This window comes from Martes martes (genome assembly GCF_963455335.1).
Source record: "Martes martes genome assembly, chromosome: 2".
Taxonomy (NCBI): domain Eukaryota; kingdom Metazoa; phylum Chordata; class Mammalia; order Carnivora; family Mustelidae; genus Martes; species Martes martes.
This window is the reverse complement of record NC_137889.1, coordinates 105835522-105851619: the sequence shown is the minus strand read 5'-3', so window position 1 is coordinate 105851619 and position 16098 is coordinate 105835522. Positions and strand designations below refer to the sequence as shown.

General features: G+C 34.5%; 1 protein-coding gene across 2 annotated transcripts in view; it reads left to right on the top strand.

The window, feature by feature from the left end:
- Window positions 1-16098, top strand: part of TBCK (TBC1 domain containing kinase) — a 205621-nt gene that overhangs the window by 156534 nt on the left and 32989 nt on the right. For both annotated transcript variants that reach the window (XM_080796178.1, XM_080796177.1), the window contains exon 24: window positions 13707-13882. In XM_080796178.1, the coding sequence (XP_080652304.1) occupies window positions 13707-13882 (176 nt within the window). The remainder of the gene's footprint in view (window positions 1-13706; window positions 13883-16098) is intronic.

The following is a 16098-nucleotide window of genomic DNA, read 5'->3' as shown; positions in this document are numbered from 1 at the left end:
CTCCACAATACGAACCACCAGGCTCCCCCCCTTCGGCCAAAACCCTCAGTTTGTCTCTCAGAGTCCACAGTCTCTCATGGTTTGTCTCCCCCTCCGATTTCCCCCAACTCACTTCTCTTCTCCATCTCCCAGTGTCCTCCATGTTATTCCTTATGCTCCACAAGTAAATGAAACCATATGATAATTGACTCTCTCTGCCTGACTTATTTCACTCAGCATAATCTCTTCCAGTCCCATCCATGTTGATACAAAAGTTGGGTATTCATCCTTTCTGATGGAGGCATAATACTCCATTGTATATATGGACCACATCTTCTTTATCCATTCCTCCATTGAAGGGCATCTTGGTTCTGGAAAGAACCATTCTTATCTCTCAACCCCCAGGGCCTAATTCAGTGCCTGAGAAATGCTGTGTTCTCAACATAGGTGTATTTAGTTGAATTAATTACCACAAATAAGTTTACACCAGTTAACTCTCAGCTGAACAAAGCCCTCAATTGCTTAGTCACAGCTCCTTATTCATCAAGCATTCTAATTTTCCTTCATAGGATGCATTGTATTTATAATTACATATTTATATATTATATGCTTATCTCTTATTTTTGACTATATCTCCGATGCCTGTCATACCTGGTATATCAATAACTAATCATTAGTAAACATTATTATCTAATAATCATTATTTTTTGAGTGAATTAACAAAAGGTTAATTCAAATTAACCAGTGTTTTACTCTATTTCCTATAAGACAACATATCTGAAGAGTGGTCTTCAAAACCCTCTATACTTTTCGAAAGTGCATATTTGAGACTTCACAAATATCTACTAAATAATTTCTCTGAAGGTTGGCTCCTGGAATCTGTTTTTACTAAAGTCTGTAAGTGATTCTTAACATGATATGTGCATACAATTTTTTCATGACTTTGAGGGTAAACAGGAATGTTCATTCATAATGGGAAAAAAATCTCTATGATAAAACGTTCATATTTGTGGTTATAGTATTATTTTTTGTATTGATTTCTTTGTATATTTTTTATATTACTCTACTTATGCTCTAGTTATTTATGTCTAACCTCTTTTGGCAAGTTAACTTACCTTTCATGAACTAAAACCACCACCTGTTTTCATTACTCCACAATCTCAGCCTATTTATTCTTTTAGCCTCTTTTTGTTTTCTTTTCTGCTTAAAAATATGTCTATCTCCTCCACCCCTTCTTGTTCTGCTTTGTGAAAGCAGTTCCTAATCAGAGATACTGACCTACAACAGTGAAATTTCAAAGGCCATTCATGTGGAAATAAATTAGAGTAAGAAATTCATCCAGGACCCAAAAACCTTATGTTTCCTACTAATACTTTTTGGTATTTTCCCCCTTGAAATCAGAAAAGAAAACACTTTTAAATCAACTGAGAAAGTATGTCATGATTGAAGTAATAATTACAGAGTACCACCACGTGAGTATATATGAGCATGAAACACAGTTGTAATAATACAACATGGACAGCATCAGGAATTGAAAGTTACAAAATGTTAGCCGCCCTGAAAACTGAAAAGTATGAACAGTTTTTCTTAAAGAGAATAAATGTAAAGAACCAAGAGAAAGGTTGGAAGGGATAAAGGAAAGGCCAAGATCAAAAGTAATAATTTTAAAAAACACTTTAATTTTACTCTTCCTTTTTTCTTCTCCACTTTAAGAGACTTTTGACTAAGTTTTATTCATTCATTAAACACTTACTGAGCACCTAGTACATCCCAAGGACTTGATGACTTAATTCGTTAAGGACTTTGCAGTTACAGAGAAGTTTTCTTTGTTTCATAGTAGTGTTTACTGCATCTTTTCAAAACAGCTTACTAATTGAGGGTGCATGCTGAAAGGTGCCTGAGAATACATAGTTCAGATGAAGGGAAAGATCAGCAATGCCCCAGCCTTGCCCCCATTACAACCATGCTGTTCGTTTTCCAATCTCACGTATTATTTAAGACAAGCTTAACTCCAGAGTTAGCAAGATTGTTATCAGTTTATACAAACTTCCTTTCCCATAGTATATTGGTTCCAAATTTGGGGTGTAATTTAATTCAGCACACCAGAAAACTATTTTGGCAGATGGAAATAATATATCAGGAAGGGATAAAAACATGTATTAGGTTGTTTAGAAGGGTAAACTGAACCAAACTCTCAAATGTTTTGCAGAATGAAACAGAATAAATGAATAGTTGTAAAAAATAACTCGAGGATAATTCTTTATTTACAGGCCAAGAAACTAAATTAGTGATGCATGTTTATCATTGTTTTTTTCTCGGTGACCCTTCCTATTTTTCTCATTTTATTTTATTTTATTTTTTTAAAGATTTTATTTATTTATTTGACAGACAGATCACAAGTAGGCAGAGAGGCAGGCAGAGAGAGAGAGGAGGAGGAAGCAGGCTCCTGGCTGAGCAGGGAGCCCGATGCGGGGCTCGATCCCAGGACCCTGGGATCATGACCTGAGCCGAAGGCAGAGGCTTTAACCCACTGAGCCACCCAGGTGCCCCCCTATTTTTCTCATTTTAAAAAATCTGATTATTTCACTGCAGCTCTCTGAAGCTTGAAATATTTACATGATTACATATCTTGTCACTGTATTTTTAAACATTTACTATTATCCTTTTTTTGTAAAGTTATCCCAGGAAATGAAAATTCATAGTTACATATTAAAGATATTTGTTTCCTCTGAGTTACAGAAATTCATGGGTCTCCTCATACTAAATCATCAAATTAATTAATGCTACCTCTCAGATGTGGAGATTTCGGTTCACACAAGATTTCAGTACGCACATGTTGTGAATGGAGCAGTGCCCTGTAAACACAGCAAGTGAAATAAGAACAAAAAAAATTTCCAGAGCCAGACAAAAAATCATGCAATGACTGAATGAACACTAACAGATTTCTGGAGTGTCTTATATTAAGGAAGATTGAGGAGCCAGGGTGGAGGGGAAGGTTCCTTTTTTTTTTTTTTTTTTTTTTTTAAAGATTTTTGTTTATTTATTTGACAGACAGAGATCACAAGTAGGCAGAGAGGCAGGCAGAGAGAGAGGAAGGGAAGCAGGCTCCCTGCTGAGCAGAGAGCCCGATGTGGGGCTCGATCCCAGGACCCTGGGATCATGACCTGAGCCGAAGGCAGAGGCTTTAACCCACTGAGCCACCCAGGCGCCCCGGGGAAGGTTCTTAAGAAGGAAAAGAGAGATCTTTAGAAGTTGTGGGTAGGAGGGTATTGGAGGTGGATTTCTTGGTGAGAAACACAAAAGAAAATAAATATGAATTATTCTCCCCTTTGGTGAAAATAACAATTCTTATGATATAGGGTAGAGTATCCCACTTAGGATTGGCCCAAGCTGGCAGCTGATCTGATCTGAGACAATGGCGCAGTTCCCTACAGACATCGAGACAGACAGTGCTTTGACACAACATTAACATTACCCACATTGCAGTTAATTGGAAAGTATGCTGGTGACAGTATTTATTCCTTTGCAGCCTGATTTAATTCAGTATTGATTTGAGACAGCTCCTGTAGCAATGTTTTTCCACCAGTAAGTCTATAGAACATATTTTCTTCATGAAGAGCGATAGGCACAGATAGCACAATTCCAACTTGCTAATGAATATCTGGGGTCCTGCACTGAGGTCTTCCTTATGCAGCCTCAAAGTTCAAGGATGTCATTTCATGTGTCAGTGACATTCCATGGTATTTAAAGAGAAATGGATTCTGGCACAATTCTGTCAAAAGGCTAGCAACAACAGGCCCAGTTGTTATATACAGGATTCAGTGATTCTAATCATTTTCATGATCCCAAAGTATCATTGTCCTTGTTTTTCCTGGCTTTTCTTCCAGGATATCCTATAAAATATGCAAAATAAATAAACAAGACATACTAGAAGTAAATCTGCTAAAAATTCAGCTTGTTAACCTGGTTTATACAGATGCTAACACAGAATTTAAGAAAGTAAGGTGCATAATGAAAAAAGAAAAGGCAGCTTTTATCTGCAGCATTCTCACCTCTGCTAGAGAATCATTGCTAAAGTTTATTTCTTTCTTCATTCCCCCCAAAGCCAAAATGAGGACCTAGAAACCTCTGTTAATCTGATATTATTCCAGAATACATGTATCTGAATTAAAGATTATTGTTCAGAAATCCTACAGAAATTAAGTAAAATAAATACTTAGCAAAGAATAGAGTCCAGACTTGATTTAATAGATTTTAAACTTTTATACTTATCAAATAGATATTTTTTTTTCAAATATTTGAATTAGTCTAAGGTTACTAACATGTTTGTTTACTTGAATAAATGGTTCCCATTTATTCTAAATGCCCTTATGGTAGTTCTCACATGAATTTATGTGTATTTCTGAATCTTTTTTCAGTTGTATTCATTTCATTCAGGTTATTTATTTTCTAGTACCAAAAGGTTATTAAAGTTATAATTATATCATGGATTTGTTGGGAAAAAATCATTTTGATATTTATATTATCATTGAACTAAAATTACAATAGGAAAAATTATCATATGATATTGAGTTTCATTTTTTACAAAAACAAGGTATATCATTCTGTCTTATTTTGAAGGTCCTCTGTGGCATATTAAAGTTTTCTTGCATATTTCTGATAGGATTATTTCTGTGTTAACCTTTCTGTTGCTATTATAATTGGGATCTTTTATCATTATATTCTATTTTCTAGCTATTTTTTTTAAATACCAGTAGGAAGATTTTATAGGCAGTACTGATTTTTTAAACAGTTTGGTGTAGTGATTAAGAATACAGCTTCAAATTTTTTAATCCCACCTTTGCCACACCAGCTATGTGATCTGTTTACTTATTGTCCATAAAATACAGATGATGATATTATATAGAATTGTTGAGAGGATTAAATGAGTTAATATATGTAGAACATATACTGTACATAGTAAGCACCTGTAAGTTTTCACTATTATCATCATTTATTTGATAACGATAATGTTCTTTCATTGTAATAGTTTTCGATTAGTCAGATTTTCCAGTTATATGTCATCTGCAAATTATTATAATTTTACCTCTCTTTCAATTTTATACATCTTCTATCTTTCTATTATTTAATTACTTCACCTAAGTCTCCAGAACAGTGTTAAACAACAGTGATAATAGTATTTTTATCTTACACTTAGATTTAATGGCAGTGTTTCTAATATTTCATTATCCTTTGGCTTGAGAGATAAATTTTATCATGGTATACAATTATGCATTCTGATTTAAAGTATTATCTTAAAAATATTATCGATTGTCTTTCAACATGTTGTCCTGATATTCAGTAGGAAGCAAAGGTAGCCCATGACTATTGACTCCTGAGCTTTGTCTTTTTTATAATGTTTCAGCTTTTGGAGTCCATTCTAAATCTGGGGTCTGTCCTAATTTCTGCTTATGTAAAGGGTATCAGTTCTATCAGAAACCTTTAGTTTAAGCCAGAGATATTTTATTTTAAAGTCCTTGCTCATGATTGGATGGAAATACTATAAGAAGTCATGGAATGTGAAATCCTGTGATTTTGAGAGGTATTTGGAAAAAACAAATTAACTAGATTAAAGAGCAATGAAAACTTACTGAAAATTCACCAGCCAAAGCTAAAACATAAATTTCAGTTAAATTTAAGATAACAAGAAATTATTTGTATCTTGTTTGACTGGAAAGGAAATAATTATTTCTCGTAGTATGATAATAAGTAATTTTAAATTACCTTTCCTAAGAGGTTATTACCAACTTGTGTATTTGTATGTCCATTTGTCATTTGTTAGTTAATTCTTGATTCTATGTGGTATTCTTACCATTTATAGCATTATCATTTCAATTAAAGTAACCTCATGTGTTTTAATGATAAATTTATCATTTGATTTTACAATAGAATATCTATTTTTTTCTATTAAAAAATACTTTTAAACACATTTAAATGGCTGTCATTATGGCCAGATGTACCAAAGAATTAAAAAAAATTAATAGGGTATATAATTGTTGAAATATATCTGCACATTGATAGTCATTATAGTTTTTTGAAGATGTACTTCACCACAAGAAATATTGCCTCTAACTCCTTTATGAAATATTTTTTGTTTTCTTAGATAACTTTATTTTTTTTATCTTATTTATTTGAGATATAGAGAGCATGAGTGAGGGGGAGAGGCAGAGGGAGAAATAAGCTCTCTGCTGAGCAGGAAGCCTGAAGCGAGGCTCAGTCCCAGGACCCTGAGATCATGACCTGAGCCAAAGGCAGGTACTTACCTGACTGAGCTAACCAGGTGCTCCAGGTAAACTTTTTTTTTTTTTTTTTTTTAGATTGAGAGAGAAAGCAGAAGGGAGGTGTAAAAGGAGAGGGAGAGAGACTCTTTTTTTCTTTTTTTTTTTTTTTTAAGATTTTATTTATTTACCCGACAGAGAGAGAGACCACAAGTAGGTAGAGAGGCAAGCAGAGAGGGGGAAGCAGGCTCCCTGCAGAGCAGAGAGCCCAACGCCGCACTCGATCCCAGGACCCCGAAATCATGACCTGAGCCAAAGGCAGAGGCCCAACCCAATGAGCCACTCAGGCAGGCTCACACTCAGTGGGGCTCAATCTCATGACTCCAAGATCATGACCTGAGCCAAAATCAAGTCAGGTGCTTAACCCACTGAACCACCCAGGCGCCCCTTCTTAGATAACTTTTTGACTATGTATCATTTTGTATTAAGCCAAATGGAGACTATGAAGACTTTTTTTAAGTTAATACTTTAAAATAGATTATATCTAGAATAAATATTCAATAATTTATATAATCCATTATTGCTGGTAATTTTGGTTAGTTGTCACTGTTACATTTAACAGACTTTTGCTGTTACATTCAACAGACTTTTGTTTTATTTGTATAGACTTTGTACATCAAGTAATTTATTAGACTTTCTTCTAAAATTCTGTTCATTTATGCCCAATTTATGTTTCAGAATCTAGAACTCTAGTCAGATCTTAAATGAATTGAAAAATTAGTTTACCCCTGAAATGCTTTTATTTTCTGTCAGAAAATATGAAAAAAATGGGCTCTAACCAATTTAACCTGGAAAGGAACCATTTGAACTTATCAGCTCATATTCCAAAATAAGTATTATATATTATAAACCTAAAGTACATCTCCATGACCCCTGGCATTAGATTGGTTGTGACATGTATGTAAACTTTCTGAATTCATTAAATTAGAAGTTTGAAATACAGTAAGCATATTATGGGCATTGGTATTTCTGTACCTATATTCTCATAAGAATTATCTTGGATAGTTTGTAGTATGTTAAAATAAATGGTTTGAGATTAGAGACAAATGAGTATCCTTTCTTCATCATAAGATTTTTGAGAGTCTTCTGTCTTCACAGGGAAAACTGATTTCCCTTCGCTTGGGACATCTCAATTATATTAAGATAAAAATGGTTGGCTGATGCATGATATTAGCTGAACAATCCACTGGATATTAATCATGGTAATGAATGTTAATACCACAAGCACTTTAGAGAGCTCATTTACCTTGTCCTTGGCACAGCAATAAGGATGAGAAAGGCAGTCTGGAAGACTTTCTTCCACAGGGATTTACTGAAGCTTCCAGCCAGAGAGTATTGTTCGGGCATTTATTTGACATGTGTTCATTGTATAGTAAGGAGAATGATGGGGAATTTCCCAAGTCACAAGGAACACTAAGCAAAAATAGCCGTGCTGATCACTTCAGTGTATAAGAAAGAGGGTAAGAATGAAAGAGAAGGGTGATGAAATCAGCAACCTAGTTCAAATGACAGCTGCCTTGACATTAGAGTTTGAGGTGAAAATATCTATTGGACTAACTAAAATACTGTGACCTCTTAGTCACCAGCTAGCTCTACTCCCTGAAGCTCTGCTGCCATTGAAGCTGACCTTAACATCCTATGTGGAATAGCAGCTCAATCACATTCCAGAAGGAAGGTGTCCTAAGTTCCACTTTTAGGAGTTCAACTGAGTGAAGCCACTGTCTTGTTTAACTTTCATCTTGTTTACCTCAGCCTGGGAAATTTATCAGGTTCTGGTTTTATTTCAAAAATATTCCAGAAGATTTTAGAAACATTTACAACAGCACCAGCACCACCATCTCCCACACATTGCCTCATTGACCTTGTTTTTCCCTGTAATTCACTGATGTTAGAGTTCTGTTACTGTAACTTCCATCTCTCTGCCTTCACTTCAACCAATGTGAAATATAAAATATTTCCCACTTATCTATGAAATGCTTAAGTTCTCACTCATCTACGTTTGCAAAAGTAAGTCACGCTGTACAAACAACATTTTACTAAGCCTCCCAATTAGAATCTGCTGAATCTCTTTAAGTAGAAACTCCTCAGATGTAATTAAGTATTACCTACAGATGCCTAACTTTTGTCCCAAAAGGTAAGTAAAAGTTTTAGAACCCATTGCCGGTTGAAAATCTATCAGAAATAAGGTCATAGGGTCCTAGAGCTAATAGAAGCATAAGATATCTGCTCCTTTATTTTACACACAAGAAAACTGTGGCCAAGAGAGATGAAATATCTCCAAAATGAAACTACATATAAAAGGAAGAATCACTCTCTTTCTAGAAATTTAGCTTACATGTAATTTTCCAGGAGCACATCTGGGAAAATTTTAGCAAAAAATCCCTAATCACTGAAAAAATTTCTATCTCTACTCTTCTTTGTGTTTCATATTCACATACATTATCTCTCTTTTATTTGAGGGAGAAAAAATATTCTATCTAGCGTGAGAGCTATATTATGCAGCTTCCAGAGCATGACAGTTTTATTTCAAACTCCATTTCAGATACTGTATTTCTGTATCTTAGAAATAATAACCCCTCCGTTTTCTCTCTAAAAACATGAAAGAGAAACGGAAACACCAAAATGCCACAGAAACAATTTATTGCTTTAAGTATATAGATAAAAATATCTTTGTAGATTGATAATGTTTTCAAAGGTCATTTTTCTTTGTTAAAATTCCTTTGAGAATGATAGTTAATGTCTGCCCATGCCATTTGTAAAAATCTGTCCCTCTTCATACAAAAGTTCAAAATATCTAACACTATGAAAGCAAGCAGTCTCTTTATTATAGACATATGCAATAATAAGAATTGATGGGTATTACCCTAAAAAAATCTCAACTTCAGGTATTTCTAAGCCTTAGTAATAGTTTATATAATTTAATTTTTTCAGCAGTGTATAGATGTGCCTACTAAAAAGTAGGATTTTTTCCTGCCATTTTTCCTTTTTCTTCAAATTGTTTATCTTTTCTCATAACGTAAACTATAATTTTTATGTTGATGATTCCAGAAATATAACTATAGCCATGACTTCTCTCAAACACCAGTTTCTATCTCTAACTGCCTTCTCAATGCTTCATCTTTAGTAGACCCTATGCAACCTCGATTTCACATACTCAAGTCAGAACTTTTCTTTACCTTATTTACTATTTGCCACTGTTAACCATCTTTTTTCCCTAATCACCCATATCCAAAATTTCAGAGCCACCATTTACTCATCCCTTTCCTTTCCTTTCTTTTTTTTTTAAAGATTTTATTTACCCATTTGAGAGAGAGATTGAGAGAAAGCATGAGAGGAGAGAAGGTCAGAGGGAGAAGCAGACTCCCCGTGGAGCTGGGAGCCCGATGCAGGACTGGATCCCTAGACTCCAGGATCATGACCTGAGCTGAAGGCAGTCGCTTAACCAACTGAGCCACCCAAGCACCCCTCCTTTATTTTCTCTATATTTTGTCATAGTGTTTTTCATATGTCTTCTTTTTTTTATTTAGCCTTTCATGAATACACCCAAGTTTACTGAGTAGTGACTGCATTCTAAGCTCTCTGCTAGGTAGTGGAAGTAAAAAAACAAACTAGTCCTGCTCCCTGTTTTCACAGAGTACATGGCATATGGAAGAGACCATCATCAAAATGAGGCAGGGACTGTAAACCTGAGAAATTCTGGTTAGATACTTGTAAACTCAACTGTTAAAAATTCTTTCAAAATGAAAATAGCATCCTGACTAAAATTTCTGCCCCATTTATTCCAGGCTGAATTGAAGAAATAATAGATTTTAAATGAGACTAGCTTTATTCAGTATATCTCCTTGAGGTAGAACCAAAATCCTAGAAATAGAATCAAAACACTTTTCCAATGTGTGTGCTAGAATGTCGTTACACAGAATTTGTGTGAAAACCCGAGTTCTTCACTTGGCCAACTCCTAGTCATCCTTTTTTATTCTCAACCCAAATGTTACCTTTTCAAAGAAGTATTCCCAAATTGTCTACTTTCTCCTAGACAAATGAATCATTTCTTCTTCTGTATCATGACAGAAACCAAGTTTCAGTGATTTCAGGAGTAATGGCAAGGATAGTAGCTAAACAAGGACTCACCCTTGAGAGTAATTTTATTATTTATTATATGTTGTTTTAATATATCTTCTACTGTGGATGAGAGAGGATTGGCCAAGAAAAAATAATAGAAAGGGAAAGACTAAAGGAAAATAGAGGAGAGTGGATAAAGCAAAACTCTCAATTTACAATGTCATCATTCTAAATAATCATAAAATTCACCTTCTAACAAGTCTTGCTGGTTGTCATTTTTCCCATCTTTATTTCATCCTTCAAAATACAGACAAATTAGTCTTCCTGAGATATTGCTGTTAATGTAACACATTCGTCCAGAAATCCTACAGTAATTACCTATTTGTTATAGCCTCAAGCTTCTTCATCTTTCAGAGCCTTCATGATCTGTTCCCTACACACCTATTCAATACTGTTTCCTTCTAATTCCCAGCATGGGTGCTCAGCTCAGTAAGGGAGTCTAACTCCAAGGTCTGTGGTCTCCTGCCTATAGACAGGGTTTAATTCATAAAGGGCTTTACATGCTATACTAAGGAATTCTGTGTTCATTCTATCAATGTCTGGAAGCCAATGAGGTGTTTTTAATTATAAAAGTTACATGATCAGATTTTTATCTCAAATCAGTAGGGTTTAGATAAGTAGAAGAGAGAAAAGTGGTGTGTAAGTGAATAACTCTAAGAGTTCTGAAGTGTGAACAAACAAGGAAATGTTCCATAAATAATTATTGAGTACTTACTAAGTACCACACATTGTAAGTGGGATACATTAATGAACAAAACAAAGATACTTGTTCTTACAGAACTTATGTACAGACTATGTACAGACTAGTCTTACTGACCTGAGGACTCATATCTCTGTCTCCCTCTCTCCAATAAATAAATAAAATCTATAAATAAATAAATAAATAGATTTTTGCCTGCTGTCCATAAACAAAGTCCCATGAATTTGAAACCCAGTCACACAGGAAAATCCCAATGTCAATAATATTAAATGAAACAAAAGTACAGAGGTTTTATTTTTATACCTCTAAGTAGAAATTGCACAATGAATAGTAAAATTGCATATAAGATTGTCTTAATAGAAGAGAAACTAGGTTCGGTAATTTTTGGTATTTTTTTTTCTTCATAAAGTAAAGTAGTACAATTTATCCTAAATCTGATTTATTAATCTCTTAAAATTAATTTGCAGAGGAATTGCGTGTCTTATTAAAGTTCGTCACTGATAGGGGCGCCTGGGTGGCTCAGTGGTTTAAAGCCTCTGCCTTCAGCTCTGGTCATGATCTCAGGGTCCTGAGATCAAGCCCCACATGGGCTCTCTGCTCAGCAGGGAGCCTGCTTCCCTTCCTCTCTCTCTGCCTACTCGTGATCTCTATCTGTCAAATAAATAAAATCTTTAAAGCTCTTCACTGATATATACACTCTCAAAAGTTCAGAAAGTTATGAATTTGTCAGTGATTCCTCTCTTCTGCTGCTCTTACCATTACGTGTAACAATTGCTCTTTCCTTTGAGAAACTCCTTATACATGATATATTTGATTAGAACCAATGCCAAGGTCAGATCTTTCTTAAATCAGTTCTTCATAGAGAATACACTGGTCAAATTCTCTGTCAGATTCTCTTCTTCATCAGGCAGGGCACATATTTCATTCAGACGAAACCTCTGTTTGAAATGCTGCATTCATCACTAAATGGCTAAAAGCAGAACTAGGGTAATCAAAAGTTCTTTATTTTATCTTCATAAATGTGCAACTTCATGTGAAGACTGGGAAATGTACTTACTGAGATTGCAATCTAACAAAAAAAGGAGATGAAAGCATTGATTGTAAAGCTAGCTGATTTTAAAGTTCTTTTATCTTTCTGAAGCATTTTTAATTTCAGAATATTTAAGTAGATTTAATATTAAAAAAATAGAATGTCTGATGTGTCTTTTATTAAGAGCCATAAACCCACAAAGCTTAGCAATTTCCATTCCTATTTAAAAACTAATGAAGTGGGAGAAAATGTGTTTTACCACTGAAGAATTTATGGCATAGTCAGGGAAACCCAAAGGTTGAGAGCTCAAATTGAAACTACAACCGAAAACAATTTTTTTCAAAATAAGTCTGTCTGAATTGCTGGTTCAGGGGGGGCGGGGGTTGGGGCAGGGGGAGTGGAGCACAGGATGGGTTAAATAAGTGATGGACATTAAGGAGTGCCCTTGTAGTGATGAGCCCTGGGTGTTGTATAGAAGTGTTGAATCACTATATTGTACACCTGAAACTAATATTACACTATGTTAACTAACTAGAATTTAAATAAAAGCTTTAAAAAAAGTCTGTCTGATAAATGATCCATATGCTTTGCTCTCTCCTGCCTAGAAATTCTGAATTGGAAATTCTAAATGTATCCCACAATGGGACTGTGAAAACAGAGAAAATGAGTAAATGAGATAATAGACTCAGTTTTGAAAACTGAAGCATATAAATATGTTTTTTCTTTTCAATCCCAATGTTTTCAATCAAGTGAATTTTGAAAGTTCTTAAATTCTCAAGTTATGGTAAATAAGTTTTCAGGAGTGACTACTAGTGCTCCATAAATTTAGTTTGAATTGAGTTGATTTGTATTGCATTGCCTTTTATGGAGGTAGGAAATTCCCTCTCCCTACTAAGTAACAGAGAAAACAGTTGTAAACAGCCCTTAGTCTGAATAAATCTTACACCATACAATAGTCACATGGACCAAAGCACTGGTTTGATTGTCTGGAGTCTGATTTTAATTCCTTCACAATTAAGATACATTGTCATTTTTGTTTACTATCTAAGAAAGTGTTGTGTTCCTTGCATTCATCTCTGAAAATCTAATTTCTGCTCAACTATCCATATGGGACACAAATTATGTTATAAAAGTCTAATATGTATATTAGTACCAGGTTCTTTAATTAGTATGTATACTGAGTTACAATGCAATTTCTTATATTACCAGAGTTTTAATTAATGTGAATCACAACAATAGTAATTATACTTGAAGAAAAGTGAAATGTATTTAAAGGAACTGTTTTTAAAGATATACAGGGCTCTCATAAGGAAAAGTCTGCTTCATCTCATTGTATCAAATTTGAGCCAGGAGCTCAAGAACAATGCTTTCCTCTGTGAATAAGTAAAACTCAATAGTAAGGAATACAGTTACACAGTAGACCACTAAAGTGAGATTCAGTTTCCTGTTCTCCTGTATGTTATAATGATTGATATCAAGAGCCTACAAATATTCTGTATTGACTATAGTTTCTTCCTCTGTATTATTCTCAGTATTTGTGTTTTTTGTATATTTTTTTCAGTCAAGAGAATCTATCCCATTAAATGACCTAAAGTCAGAGGTATCACCCCGGATTTCAGCAGAGGACCTGATTGACTTGTGTGAACTCACAGTGACAGGCCATTTCAAAACACCCCCCAAGAAGACAAAGTCCAGTAAACCAAAGCTCCTGGTAGTTGACATCCGGAATAGTGAAGAGTATCCTTTTCACATGTGGTTTTAAATGATGGTACTGCCTTACTCATACTGTTTCCTTTCCATTTTGAGGGTGTATGGTAAAAACAATGAACATATCTGGGATTCCTCTTAATTCAAATAGCTAAGTAACTCTTGGAAGTAGATGTCAGAATAGACTTGCATAATACATAGTAACATTGCATGACCTTAAAATACTTTCCAAATAACACCAGAATATTGGGACATTTTTTGGTTTTCAGTTTCTCTAGTGTTCTTGGGGGTATTTGAATCCTTCTTGCTATAGATAAAATTTGGGGGAAAATGAAGAGTATTTAACTGGTCTATTTCATACCCTAGAAAAAGAGATTGATAGATCTCAAATTTGAACTTGTATTTGTTATAATTTTCTTAATATTGTCTTTAGAGAATATATTAAAGTATTTTTTACTGACATTTTACTGTTAAATGTTCCATAACTTCTTGGGATTTTGCTTGGCATTAAAGTATAAACAGTTACAAAATAGTAGTTTAATCTTTCTGCTTATCTCTTCATCTGTCAGATTCTCATGAAGCATGCCTTGATTCTCTATACTCTAGAATCTAGGTAAATGATTTTCAAAATTTTTTAACAGGGTAACTCCTTTTAAAATAAATTCTTTCTCAGAAATTCATTGTATAAAATATAAATGAGTAAGTTTTAAGTGATTTTCTCCATAAGTTAATATTTATATCATTTACTAACTATAAATGAGAGTTATATGAAAATAAGGGTTAATAGATGAGTGGTTTCTTTTATGCTAAAATTGGCATGAGTTTTCATGTGCCTATTTGCAATCACAACTTTTGAAATGAGACTTTAAAATGAAATTTAAACTGTACATTTACTGAACTCCTGAAGCAATCCATAGAATCTTAGATTACTAAGAATATAGTTTGGGAGCCTGATATTTCAAAGGATACATCCCCACCTTTTTGTTAAAATTTACTACTTTTTATTTTCCCTCACTTGTGAAAGACTACTGAGTTTGGAGAGAGCCTAAATGTTTATGTCCCTCGTTGTTAGGTCTTCAGGGATACTGGAAGTTCCTTAGCAGAAGAGATCAGTGGATTCCCAAAAGAAGCATTAAATTCCAGTTGGCAGGTCCAGGAACTCCTGCTGTAAAAATTTTTATCTGTTGTTTCAAGGGTTTAAAATCATTTAATTTTTTAACTTTTTAGCTTGTTTCTTTTGGTTGAACTTTAGTCATAGTCTCTCATAAAACCATCAAAAAGTGTAACATTATACTGCCCTATTTTAATTTTATCTTTTAAAGATGTATTTATTTTAGAGACAGAGAGAGAAGGGAGGGGCAGAGCGAAAGATCTCCAAATGGACTCCCCACTGAGTGTGCAGCTGGAGGTAGTCCTCCATCCCAGGACCCGCGAGATCACAACCTGAGCCAAAACCAAGAGTCAGATACTCAACTGACAGCCATCCAGGCTCCCCACCCTGTTTTAATTTTAAAGACTACTTCTAAAATAATTAAATAGCTTATATACACACCACTTACTTCCTTTCAAATAATTTAAAAAGCTAGTTGAAATTTTAAAATACACACAATATGAGAGTGATATTCAGCCCCAAGTTTTTCAAACCTCATAGGCTGATTTTTAAATTGCTACTCTCTTTTATTTTCTTCAGGATAAATATAAATAGAATACCAGAAAGCAGAGCAGCTAGCCTGATCATTGTTCTCTGATGAGTATGGATGAGTTGCCTAAACATAGGAATGCCTTTATGTCATCTGACAATACCTGGCTCATAGTTGCAACTGCATAGAGACCTGGGTTGATTGTTTTAGTCTTTATAATCACAGGCTGAATGAAGAGAATCCGTAGTGCTTTGTGCTATTTGGGGGGAGTCCCAAGGGAATGAAGAAAGAAAAATAAAGTCACCCATCATTTATAATCCTCCCAAAGGACCCAAATTGTGAAATTCTCTAAGCCCCCTTTTGAAAGCCTACTTTAAAACCAAAGTGTTCTTAAGTTGTGTTATTTATCCTCATAACATTCCTAAGTTGTGGGTTTGTTTTTTTTCCAGTATCCTCTTATTTTATCCCATAGTTGCTTTATCTCACTTCTAAATACCAAATGTTGGCCCCTGTGTATCAATCACAGTGCTTTGAGGAGAACCACAAGCTAAGCTCTTCCAAGAGTCATTGGGTGTCATTAGGTCTCTTCTAGTACCAAGAACACAG